The sequence below is a fragment of the Pelobates fuscus genome, chromosome 1 (genome assembly GCF_036172605.1).
Source record: "Pelobates fuscus isolate aPelFus1 chromosome 1, aPelFus1.pri, whole genome shotgun sequence".
In the NCBI taxonomy this organism is placed as follows: Eukaryota; Metazoa; Chordata; class Amphibia; order Anura; family Pelobatidae; genus Pelobates; species Pelobates fuscus.
The window spans coordinates 485,134,498-485,148,645 of NC_086317.1; the positions used below are offsets into that span (position 1 = coordinate 485,134,498).

Here is a 14,148-nt window from a genome sequence, read left to right on the forward strand (position 1 = left end):
ATCATACTTAACTAAACCTAACTAATCCTATCATACCTTATTAATCACTCTCCAATACTCTATGCCTGTCTAACCACAACCATAACTAATCTGATCATACTTAACTAAACCTAACTAATCCTAGCATACCTTATTAATCACTCTCCAATACTCTATGCCTGCCTAACCACAACCATAACTAATCTGATCATACTTAACTAAACCTAACTAATCCTAGCATACCTTATTAATCACTCTCCAATACTCTATGCCTGCCTAACCACAACCATAACTAATCTGATCATACTTAACTAAACCTAACTAATCCTATCATACCTTATTAATCACTCTCCAATACTCTATGCCTGTCTAACCACAACCATAACTAATCTGATCATACTTAACTAAACCTAACTAATCCTATCATACCTTATTAATCACTCTCCAATACTCTATGCCTGTCTAACCACAACCATAACTAATCTGATCATACTTAACTAAACCTAACTAATCCTATCATACCTTATTAATCACTCTCCAATACTCTATGCCTGTCTAACCACAACCATTACTAATCTGATCATACTTAACTAAACCTAACTAATCCTATCATACCTTATTAATCACTCTCCAATACTCTATGCCTGTCTAACCACAACCATTACTAATCTGATCATACTTAACTAAACCTAACTAATCCTATCATACCTTATTAATCACTCTCCAATACTCTATGCCTGTCTAACCACAACCATAACTAATCTGATCATACTTAACTAAACCTAACTAATCCTACCATACCTTATTAATCACTCTCCAATACTCTATGCCTGTCTAACCACAACCATTACTAATCTGATCATACTTAACTAAACCTAACTAATCCTATCATACCTTATTAATCACTCTCCAATACTCTATGCCTGTCTAACCACAACCATTACTAATCTGATCATACTTAACTAAACCTAACTAATCCTATCATACCTTATTAATCACTCTCCAATACTCTATGCCTGTCTAACCACAACCATTACTAATCTGATCATACTTAACTAAACCTAACTAATCCTATCATACCTTATTAATCACTCTCCAATACTCTATGCCTGTCTAACCACAACCATAACTAATCTGATCATACTTAACTAAACCTAACTAATCCTATCATACCTTATTAATCACTCTCCAATACTCTATGCCTGCCTAACCACAACCATAACTAATCTGATCATACTTAACTAAACCTAACTAATCCTATCATACCTTATTAATCACTCTCCAATACTCTATGCCTGTCTAACCACAACCATTACTAATCTGATCATACTTAACTAAACCTAACTAATCCTATCATACCTTATTAATCACTCTCCAATACTCTATGCCTGTCTAACCACAACCATAACTAATCTGATCATACTTAACTAAACCTAACTAATCCTATCATACCTTATTAATCACTCTCCAATACTCTATGCCTGTCTAACCACAACCATAACTAATCTGATCATACTTAACTAAACCTAACTAATCCTATCATACCTTATTAATCACTCTCCAATACTCTATGCCTGTCTAACCACAACCATAACTAATCTGATCATACTTAACTAAACCTAACTAATCCTATCATACCTTATTAATCACTCTCCAATACTCTATGCCTGTCTAACCACAACCATAACTAATCTGATCATACTTAATTAAACCTAACTAATCCTATCATACCTTATTAATCACTCTCCAATACTCTATGCCTGTCTAACCACAACCATTACTAATCTGATCATACTTAACTAAACCTAACTAATCCTATCATACCTTATTAATCACTCTCCAATACTCTATGCCTGTCTAACCACAACCATAACTAATCTGATCATACTTAACTAAACCTAACTAATCCTATCATACCTTATTAATCACTCTCCAATACTCTATGCCTGTCTAACCACAACCATAACTAATCTGATCATACTTAACTAAACCTAACTAATCCTAGCATACCTTATTAATCACTCTCCAATACTCTATGCCTGCCTAACCACAACCATAACTAATCTGATCATACTTAACTAAACCTAACTAATCCTAGCATACCTTATTAATCACTCTCCAATACTCTATGCCTGTCTAACCACAACCATAACTAATCTGATCATACTTAACTAAACCTAACTAATCCTATCATACCTTATTAATCACTCTCCAATCCTCTATGCCTGCCTAACCACAACCATAACTAATCTGATCATACTTAACTAAACCTAACTAATCCTATCATACCTTATTAATCACTCTCCAATACTCTATGCCTGTCTAACCACAACCATAACTAATCTGATCATACTTAACTAAACCTAACTAATCCTATCATACCTTATTAATCACTCTCCAATACTCTATGCCTGCCTAACCACAACCATAACTAATCTGATCATACTTAACTAAACCTAACTAATCCTATCATACCTTATTAATCACTCTCCAATACTCTATGCCTGTCTAACCACAACCATAACTAATCTGATCATACTTAACTAAACCTAACTAATCCTATCATACCTTATTAATCACTCTCCAATACTCTATGCCTGTCTAACCACAACCATAACTAATCTGATCATACTTAACTAAACCTAACTAATCCTATCATACCTTATTAATCACTCTCCAATACTCTATGCCTGTCTAACCACAACCATAACTAATCTGATCATACTTAATTAAACCTAACTAATCCTATCATACCTTATTAATCACTCTCCAATACTCTATGCCTGTCTAACCACAACCATAACTAATCTGATCATACTTAACTAAACCTAACTAATCCTATCATACCTTATTAAGCCACTAAGTTACTCACTAGTGTGACCTCGTCTGACTGCACAAACTATAATGAACCTGAATTACACAACTAATCTTACCCTAATTAATCTGAAATGGAATTGGCTATTGATTGGTTAATTATATTAATGAATCATTTTATAATTTTATATTGCATGGGAAATGAATGGGTGTCTTGTTTATGATTTAATGGTTTAGGACTTTTTGATGATAATAGTTCCAATGAGTTTCAGATGAGGATACAAGATTGTTGGTTGGCTATAATGGCTACGGTAGGTTAATAAGTTAAACAAATCAAAGAATACCTCCTTTTACAGAGGAATGCGTGCAACAGAGTATATTACAATAAATACAGTGCTTTGTAAGCAGCTCAATACACTTATGTGGAAATATCCTCTATTCCACGAAACAAAATTAGAGTTTTGGTGCGGTGTAAGTGGCAGAAAACTTATACCAGCAAGTGGAGCGCTTTATCATAAATAGCTTACCAAATGGTCTCTCATTCAGTCACAAAGTATACGGTACATGTTAAAAGATATAAAGAAATACAATATAGTGCAGATGGTTTGGAATGATGATGCAGTTATAATAGAAATTATATTGGTGATTTATAAATGAATGAAACACTCACATTTAAAGGAGCCTGTATGTGAGAACACTGGCTCCGTATTTCAGCCTATGTGCTTGTTAAGGGGTAGCACCGCCCCGTCTCCTTCGGTGTATGATGTTTCTCAAAGACAAAAATGGAGAGAGCGGACCAATGTGCAGAAGGTGTTTTAAAACACAAATGATTTAGGAAAAAGTGGTGTGCTCACCTGGTCCTGAGCCTGTGGGTCCCGGCTCTAGGTATGTGCGCCTTGTGCCAATTTGGGTGGGGATGGCACTGCCCCTTGGAGGATATTCTAGAGGTTTCAGGATAGAGGAACACACTAGGAATATCAAGAAAAAATTTGAGGGACACAGTGTGTCCCATCATTTCTTCACGACACACAATAGTGACCCCACACTCCTCAAATTTATGGGGATACAGAGGATAAAAGGTAACTGGCGAGGAGGGGATTTTTTGAAATTATTAGGACAAAATGAGATGAGGTGGATATTCAACCTTGGGACTCTAAAACCCCAGGGTTTTAATATAGACTTTGAACTCTGCCACTTTATTTAATTTATACCCTGCCATTTCATTTTTATTTTATTTTATTTTATTCAATTTATACCTATCCATTTTTCGTCTACAATTGAGATCTAAATTATGTCATCTTCACTGATCTACTTCTCTATGAATATCACTCAAAATTAGCATCACTAGAATAGATCTACTTAATAGCATCACCAAAATATCAATTACCAATTAGCACTTTAACAGTCATCACTTAATAGCACTTTTTAATGTACAATAATACTTAATATTTAATATTTATTCTTTACAAGCACTTTAATACCACCAACTCTCACAAATGGGTATCATATCTGTACATCTCTTCCTGATGAACTGTTATATTTTGTTATATTTCTCTATGTTTTTGATGTTTCTTTCACACAGAAAATCCACCGCTTAGTTCGCCTTCCCCCTGACTTGCGCAATGTGCCACTTGTTGCTGACTGGGGGGGGAGCTTGGTGACGATCCGGCACGCTTCCTAGGCGGGGCGTTCCTGGATGGGTGCACACTGTTCCCTCCCCTTGCGTCTGCACGCAGGGATACATGCGTCCAGACGGAGGGGAAGGCAAACTTCTGGGTGGCGACCACGAGGGTCCGTGACGTCACTTCCGCCAACCGACCGGCCATGAACGGACTATTTCCACCAACCACCACGATCCACCAATGAAATTTAAGAAGAAAAAGGGCGCAAATCCATACACCCAATTAAAGAGACTTATACAGAGCATAATCCATAATCCATTTGTAACATAGAACATTATTGGAGGAATAGACTGAAATCATTAAAGGGGAGGACCCCTGAATCATATAAAAGGAAGTTCTAGAGGACAAAATACCACAGCTGACTGAGGAAGCTCCACATTAAGGAGTGAAACGCGTATTGGCTTTTTTAAGGACTTTTATTAAGGACTTTTTCATTGTTTTTACTTGATTTTATTTACTTAATAAATTCAAATTTTTATTTAAGATCCTTTTAAGTCCTTCTTCTTTTGGAAACCTCTAGAATATCCTCCAAGGGGCAGTGCCATCCCCACCCAAATTGGCACAAGGCGCACATACCTAGAGCCGGGACCCACAGGCTCAGGACCAGGTGAGCACACCACTTTTTCCTAAATAATTTGTGTTTTAAAACACCTTCTGCACATTGGTCCGCTCTCTCCATTTTTGTCTTTGAGAAACATCATACACCGAAGGAGACGGGGCGGTGCTACCCCTTAACAAGCACATAGGCTGAAATACGGAGCCAGTGTTCTCACATACAGGCTCCTTTAAATGTGAGTGTTTCATTCATTTATAAATCACCAATATAATTTCTATTATAACTGCATCATCATTCCAAACCATCTGCACTATATTGTATTTCTTTATATCTTTTAACATGTACCGTATACTTTGTGACTGAATGAGAGACCATTTGGTAAGCTATTTATGATAAAGCGCTCCACTTGCTGGTATAAGTTTTCTGTCACTTACACCGCACCATAACTCTAATAAGTTAAACAGATAAAAGATTTAAATGCCTCATGCATTCAAGCCACAAGTGAAACTCCCCCCTTGTACACTCGTATAGACTCCAGCAAGGGAGAAAGACAGGCTGAAAAGAAAAGGAAATAGTAATAATGATGATGTCAGGGAGTGAAGATAAAGAGCTTACAGAGTGATAGAAACAAGAATCTTTCACAATATGAAGAAATAACTGTTGCTAAATTAAGGTTCCGATGCACATATTGCATCATAACTCTTTAGGGGTAACTGACTACAGGGAGGGCAAGCATTTAAATGGTCTGCCCTAGCTCCCAACAGGTGCCATCATTCAACCTTAGCAATCACCAATGCATGAGGCATTTAAATCCAATTGCAGTGCAGGAGCACCGTGATATTCTAGTTACCGTGAGCCTCGCTGAACACTATAGAGCCTGTTACGCTGTGATGAATATATCTGCAGTATTGCCCTTATTCTAACAAAGGTGTCAGCTCTTATATATCTTTTTGTGAAGTAATCCATTATTCATATCTGGCAGTCAGTATTAATAGTGAAGTCATCTGGCAGTCAGTATTAATAGTGAAGGATCTGTAGTTGGTATACCCCCTCTAGTGATCTTGTAGGATCATTACAAGCTAACACCAACCAATGTTTCTGACTTTTATTTTTCTAGCAATATATGAGCTGGGGAAAGGCAGATTTTACAATATTGAAACGTAATTAAAGGGAGAATTTGAGGAATAGATATACACTAGATGGATAAAAGTATTAGGACACCTGAACACCAACAGGGACTTTTCTGACATTGCATTCTAAATACATAAACATTAATATATAATTCATTCCCCTTTGCAGCTATAATATCTTCCACTCCTCTGGGAAGGATGTCCACAAGATTTTGGACTGTTTATGTTGGAAATGTAACCATTAATCTAATAGAGCATTTATGTGGTCAGGCATCGATGTTGGACGAGAAGGCCTGGCTCGCAATCTCCATTCCAGTTCATCCCAAAGGTGTGCGAAGGGGTTGAGGTCAGGGCTCTGTTTGGGCCAGTCAAGTTCTTCCACACCACACTCATTCAACCATGCCTTTATGGACCTTGCTCTGTGCTAAATAACAAAGGGCCTTCTCCAAACTGTACCCATAAAGTTGGAAGCATAGCAGTTTCCAAAATGTCTTAATGCTGAAGCATTAAGTTCCCCCTTCATCGAAGTAAGGGGTCTAGCCCAACCCCTGAAAAACAGCCCAATACCATTTTCCCTCCTCCACCCAACTTTACAGTTGGCACAAAGCAGTCAAGCAGGTAATATTCTCTGGCATCCACCAAACTCGGACTTGCCCATCAGACTGCCAAATAGAAAAGCGTGATTCATCACCCTACAGAACAAGTCTCCACTGCCCACTCGATCTGATGCTTGACATTGTTCTTGGTAATGTGAGGCTTTCCTGCAGCTTTTCAGTCATGGAAACCCATCCCATGAAGCTCTAGCTGCACAGTTTTTGTGCTGATATTAATGCCTGTGGAAGTCTGTAACGTTGGCAAATTTTAAACACCATACACTCAGTGACTCCTCTCTGTGACTTTACATTGGCTTCCGCTTTGTGGTTGTGTTGTTGCTGTTCCTAAATGCTTCCACTTCCCAATAATACCACTTACAGATGACTGTGGAATATCTAGAAGGGATGAAATTTCAATAACTGACTTATTGCAAAGGTGGCATCCTATCATAGTACCACACTTGAATTCACCGAGCTCTACAGAATGACCCATTTTTTCACAAATGATGGTAAATGTAGACTGCATTGATTTTACACACCTGTGGCAATGGGTCTCATTGAAACACCTGAATTCAATAATTAAGAGGTGTGTCCCAATACTTTTGTCCGTATAGTATACTTATGGATTAATTGCATTTTTTGATAATACTTGGAGAGAGAGAAATCCATTGGCCAATAACAAAAACATTGTTTTTAATGGACTCGACAAAAGGTAAATTTATTTTAATTGTTTATGCTATTTCAAAGTTTTATGTTTTAAAAATCCTGACATTATTTAAAGGTTACTTCAATCATTCTCCGTAACGAATGCCTCAGTTTTTTGTTTATGCGGCTTGTGGAGGTGCTTGGAGGTCAGTGTCCTCCACACAGATTATGGACCGTGTCTCTCAAAATATTCAAAAATGTCAAACTCTTTTAATGCCGCTGTCTGTAAAGGAAATACTTAACATAATTCATTTATCCCAGGTTGGTTCAATTAAGAGTTCATACTCAGACTTGGTGGTGTTGGGGAAAGAACTGCTATTGTTCTGTTAATCACCCACTGCAGATGTACCCCGTGTAAATATGTGTGAGTTGGTTGAACAAAACACACTCTGTTTTCACCCCTCATTAAGGTTTGGCTGACGTTTGGGTGAGCTCCTATAATTACTGAAGATTATTATAGAAAATGAGGGATATTAACAGAGATACTCAGACTGAGTACCAACCTCTGTTACATTCTAAAATAACTGTTTCTTTTAATTTAGAATGCTCTACTTAGCATTAGTTATTAGGTCCCCCTTTATTAAGCTTATAAAGCGCTAGGTAAAGCTCCACACCTTGCTTTCCACATCCCATTTGACATCACTGCCTCCCTCGCAAGGTCCAATAAAATAACTCTCATAGAGGAGTATTTGATTTGACCATTCTCACCAGAGATGGGGAATGTTTGGGAGATAGACGAGGGAGGGTATTATTTAAACAAAATAAAAAAACAATAACGTGCAATAGAGGGAGGCTGGGAGTGGCACGTTGCCAAAAAAGTTATGCACAGAATTAACATCAGGCAATCCGGAATAGAGTTCCGGGCTGCCTGAATGATGTATGCCAGGGATACAACTAGCCCCTGGCACAAAGTGTTTCAAGCAGATTCCTACCACCAGGACCACATTTAAAAGCACAAGAGGTCGTGGAAGCTGTAGTGCAGGCCCCAAATGAGCCAGACTCAATGTCACGCCAAGGGTGCATAAGTCATTGTTGCACAATAGAATATTGCCATTTAATGTAATTTGTGTAGTGCATATATGAATTGGCCACTTGGTAGGGGGTCAGATGACAGAAGGGGTAATGTAAATTGTACAGGAATATGAAAGGGGGCAGATGGTTTACAACATGGATTGATCCTTTGATTAATCAAAGGCTCTGTAAGGTGTGAGAAGTCACACATAAGTGGCCTGGAAGTCTACTTTCAATGTAAACTAACTGACTTCAACCATGTGGCCTGTACCTCTTAATTGATGAGTTACTTTATTTGATATGTTAAATGATCATTAGCCTTGTGTTCAAGTATCATATCCAAAAGAAACATTAATACTTACCTACAGAATAATAATTGAGCCTTTTTTTATATATACATATTTAGAATGGCACAGGCTTCTAATGAAGTCTAAACATGACCATATGACAAGGGATTGTGATGTCCGCTATATTGGGTCACAAGTAAGAAGTGTGACACATCTATGGAATGGAAAATAGGTAACACATTCATATATGCAATTATTATTTCTGTGGCAAGTACAAAAGAGGATATAGAAGAAAAAAAGTTTCTATTTGGATTGATGTTGGTCTGTGACAGAAGGGGTTGGTCACTTCTTGTCTCCATAGGTCCACCTTATCTCCACCTCTAGGTCAGGCTTGGGAATCCACAGGGTATATATCTAATGATTCTGAAATGTGTTTGAGCACATCCCCAACGCATTGGTGGTGAGTGGCAGCTTTTACTAGATAGCCAGTTGGCACCTAATTTTCAAACCCCAGCCTCCACCCATTGGCAGCTCATTGGAACTGTAATAATAAATTTCAAATATTCATGGGGAACCTAGTTACCCCCTCAAAGCCACTACCCATTGGCAGCATGGACCATCCACTCCCCTTGTCAAGCTTCACCCCTTGTGGGTGGCTAGTAGTCCCCAAACCCGTAGCCACCCCCCTTAAATTAAATTAACCCTACCTATCCTCTCACCATAATAATAATGAGGTAGGGGCCATTACAAAAAGTTTTATTGTCGGTTCCAAAAGGGGCTAAATTAAAACCATGTGACACAACAATATTGAAACAAACAAAACTGAATTTGCAAAAAAAAATGGTAAAAAACAAATCTAAACTTCTCTCAAGACTTGCCATGGGAGTTTTCAATTTCCTACTTCATGCTATATTGCAGGAGCCAATATAAGAGTCTCCTTAATATGTGAGTGTACAATTTTATACCTACTTACTGTTAGCATTTCAAGTGTGAAATACTACATTATATTATTGCAGGATATACCCTTGAAACATCCCTCATTATAAGGACTGCCTGCTGTACCAGTGCTATTCTATATCCTGCTAAAGTGGAGCTGAGGTAAAGCTCCTTAAAAATGTTACTTCTTACTTACCTTATTTCTTACCAGATATTTTACATAATACACTCTCAGTTCCCGTATTTTTGGCTTCTTATCATTACATATATCTTCTAAAGACTACCCAGGCACTACACCTACCATTTTGCTACACTTAAATTATTTGTTTGCGATCTATGTTTCTTATGTATGCACAAAATAAACATTTCTTTATTAATGGGCTACTATAACCCTTTTGAGAGGGGGTGGTATTCCTAGAGAAGCCTATGACTGAACCATATTATATGCATGCACCTACTCTGGGCTGGCGAGGGGAGAGAAGCGAAGAGTTTTCTTTTAAGAAAACAAAACCCAATGCGCACAGAGGGAGGTGGGAGGGAGCGCAACATGGGCGTGAGGGAGGGGAGAGCTAGCTTCCCCTTGCAGATGCTCTGTCTGCAATGGGTAGATTTTCACATCTGTATCAGCGTGCAGTGCACTGACAACAGAAGTAATTTATGCACAGAATTCACATTAAGAGCCGGAAACAAGTGCTGGGGGTGCAACTTGCCCCTGGCACATAATTGCCAATATCTCTGGATGTGCCGTGTTTCAAGACTCCTATCATCATGACCACTTCAAATTACTGAAGTGATCATTGTGGTAGTAGTAACCCTTTAAGTTCTGCCTTTAGCTGGTAAGGAATACCTGAAGAGACCCATTTGATAGTATTTGTGATTACTTCGATAGTAATCACCCTTTGAGGGTGCACAGTGAAACCTTGTATTTTATTTTAATACCTCATCGCCCACACGTGGAGGAACAAAGACCAAAAATCCATCCTGACCCCCATCCTAGTTAACAGAAAAATCCTGGAGTTTTTTGTGGCCGTGGCTTAAATATGAATATTAATCTTTTAATTAATATACAATAATTTAGCAGTAAGTTGCTACATTAATATTTTTTATAGTTCTTGGTATTCGAATAGAAAATACATGAAACATTGTCCTACTATATGTCAATTTACTACAATAGTTAGAGCAAGTAACAGGCTATAACAGATGATAGCAGTAACAACGAAATACAGTGCAATACAAAACTACAACATACAACTTACAAATGGCTCCAGGCCCTGGCTGTGGCTACGGGGTCAGAGCTGATAGTGTACATGCTGGGCACAGTCCACACATAGAAATATCTATTACCTGTTTTTTATTCAGTGAGATGCATTCTGGGAGGTAACCTACCTACAGTAGGCTGGCCTGTGATGTCACTCTCAGAAGCACATGGCATCGGGCAACCATATAATGGAAATTAATCCTATATACTGCCCCTAGTGGTGCCTCTAACACCACTATGCTTTATTTAGGACATAAATCATTAATTCAAATCACTACAGGGTTTCTTTAAATTTCTAAAGTGGGCCATAAACTGCAAAATTCACTGTGCATGAATCTTATTTTCAAGATTTAAAAAAAAAAAAAAAATGTAAGCAGTACCGATCTGCTCTGAATCCAATTTGAAAATATGGATTAATTTCAAAATGTGCATCCAAATCCCAAATCCTTTTGCAACTTGAAGGTACATTTGATGCTTAGTACATAACCTCCATTTCAGACAGGATTAGTTTAATTAATACTTCCACCACATGTTCTATTTCCACGTGAAATTGTATTTAATGATTTTTGTGGTATAATGCGTATAAAATAATGGTAAAATAAGCAGGAAGCATAATGCAATATATAAAAAAAAAAAAAAAAAAAGGAAAATAAAATAAAAAGTCTCTTACGTTGATTTTCCTTTTTCTACATACATGCAAGAAAGCCGTGCGAGAAAGACAGATATGTTAGATAACACATGCATTAATATCAGACATGCAAGCGACTCATGGAATGGAGCATTTATTGAGTAATTGAAACATGCAGCAAGGACTGTCAGTCTTACTTTGTATCAAACTCTATGAGATTTGTATCTATAGGAGCCTCATTCTCGGGAGCTAAAAAAAAAGTAATTCATATTAAGAAATACTATAAGCATAGTGTATATATACAGGCATTTATACATTTATAAACCATAGTTAAAAAGTACCGTGTGAATCAGTGAAACAGTCCGCTTCAGACTAAAACATCTGGTTTGGAAAATAATGTCCAATTAATACGAGAAAGAAACGTGTTGGCGACATTTATTATTATTATTTTATTATTTATATAGCGCCATCAGACTCCGTAGCACTGTACAATGGGTGGACTAACAGACATTTAATTGTAACCAGACAACTCGACGTACAGGAACAGAGAGGTGGAGATCAGTTTCATCCTATTTCATTTAGAATGTAAGCAGGAAAAGTGCTGGCGTGTGAACTCTATTCATTAAAGTGTGATAAACCGCGTGCAAAATACAAACTAAAAGGGCAGAGACAAACTGTCACATTAACAATCACTGTTACTTGTTATATATATCTACAGACATGGCCATGGTCACATGCTGTCACTCCAATCCATATGGCATGTTGGGAAGTAACTATAAACTTTTAGGTCATAACAGGGAATTGAAAGAAATCTACAGGACATATAGTATAATAGTTTTCTACTATTTTGACCTTTAATTTGAAATACATTTTTGATGTCCTGACAATTTATTGAATAAACCCCAAGGTGTTTGATAAACTTCTGGTTTTATTTTTAATACTTTATACTGTTTATTAGGAGAATGTCGACCAGTGCTGTCTTTACGGCAGAGTCAAGTGGTCCTCCTTCAACTGTTCTAATATTTTAATATCTTATTAACAATGGTTGGCAAGGGATTATGGGAAATGTAACACAAGTTTAGCTGAAGGCAAAGTTTTGAGAACCTTCCTACGAGCTATCAGGGTTGATAAATACAGACTGCACATATACAGGGGTATCCACTGAAGGGAGAACTGAAAGTACATTTCAAATTTAGAGGAACACTATAGGGTCATGTATTCCTAACCTTATAGTGTTAAAATCACCATTAGGGTGGCTTGCCTCCTCCCCCTTGATGGGGTTAAAACTCACCTTATGCTGGCTCTGCTCTGATCCACCTCTTTGAAGACATTATCAGAATTTACGATTTTTAGCCAATCCAATGCTTTCACATGGAAATCATTGGTTTGGCTGAAATCGACAAGGATGCGGGATGGGCGGGGCCAAACACAATTTTTGCCAATCAGCACCTCCTCAGAGGAAAATGTTGTGTCTCAATGCAGAGCGTGGAGACACTGAATGGCAGTGCTGCCTACTATGCAGCACTGCCCCGGGAAGCACCTGCAGTGGCTATCTGAGGAGTGGTCATTAGAGGTGTCCCTAGGAGGCAATGTAAACTCTGAATCGGTAGTGTTTGCATGAAAATGCCTGAAGACAATGATTATACTCATTAAGTTGTAGTTGTTCTGGTGACTATAGTGTTCCTGCAAGATAAAAATAGGCAAACTAAAAATAATAATAATTTAGCCATGTTTTGAGTGCTACTCTGGTGTTAAATTTACAATTCACTTTGAATTATCAGTTTAGTGAATAACCCTGTGATTTAGCTTTATCGAATTGACCAGTAAATTCAACATTTTAGGCCAAATAGCCAGGCAGCAATAATTCTCCCCCTGAGCTATATCGGTCTATATACCATCTGAATTTCCTTATTATTAACCAGCAGAGTGTGTATTATATTTTATATATTCCATGTCAGAGACATTTGGGACATTTTGTGGCATTCAGTTTTTATAATAGTTAATTCATAAATTACTATGGGTTTCGAGTCACTGAATAGAGAATCACGGGGAATTAAATACCAAACTAGGAATATTAATATACTGTATATACTCGAGTATAAGCCAACCCGAATATAAGCCGAGGCCCCTAATTTTACCACGAAAAACAGGGAAAACCCGCGGCAATGCTCTGACGGCTGCGGGTCTTGCGAGATTTACACTGGGAGCTGAACGGAACGGAGGTGAACGGAGCTGCTGCAAAGATAACTAACAGCTTGCTCCCGGCCCCCAACAGGACCGCCGGGCTTGTAATGAGCCCGGCGGTCCTGGTCTGTATTATGGCAATGTAAGTTGCCATAATACAGACCTTGACTCGAGTATAAGCCGAGGGGGGCTTTTTCAGCACAAAAAATGTGCCGAAAAACTTAGCTTATACTCAAGTATCTACGGTAATATGAATATGAATGAATATAGGTCAGTTTGTGATATTTCAGTTTCAATTCTCTGTTTAGGGAACAATCCCCTGTGTATTTAAGGGTTATTATAGCAATAATTATACATATATACAAATAGCAATAATTACAATACC

At 37.7% G+C, this 14,148-nt stretch overlaps 1 protein-coding gene across 3 annotated transcripts in view; it reads right to left on the reverse strand.

Annotated features, from left to right (window-relative positions):
• LOC134573100 (beta-arrestin-1) overlaps nucleotides 1-14,148 on the reverse strand; it is a 292,660-nt gene that overhangs the window by 34,781 nt on the left and 243,731 nt on the right. For all 3 annotated transcript variants that reach the window (XM_063432592.1, XM_063432574.1, XM_063432583.1), the window contains one exon: nucleotides 11,777-11,828. In XM_063432592.1, coding sequence (XP_063288662.1) covers nucleotides 11,777-11,828 — 52 coding nt within the window. The remainder of the gene's footprint in view (nucleotides 1-11,776; nucleotides 11,829-14,148) is intronic.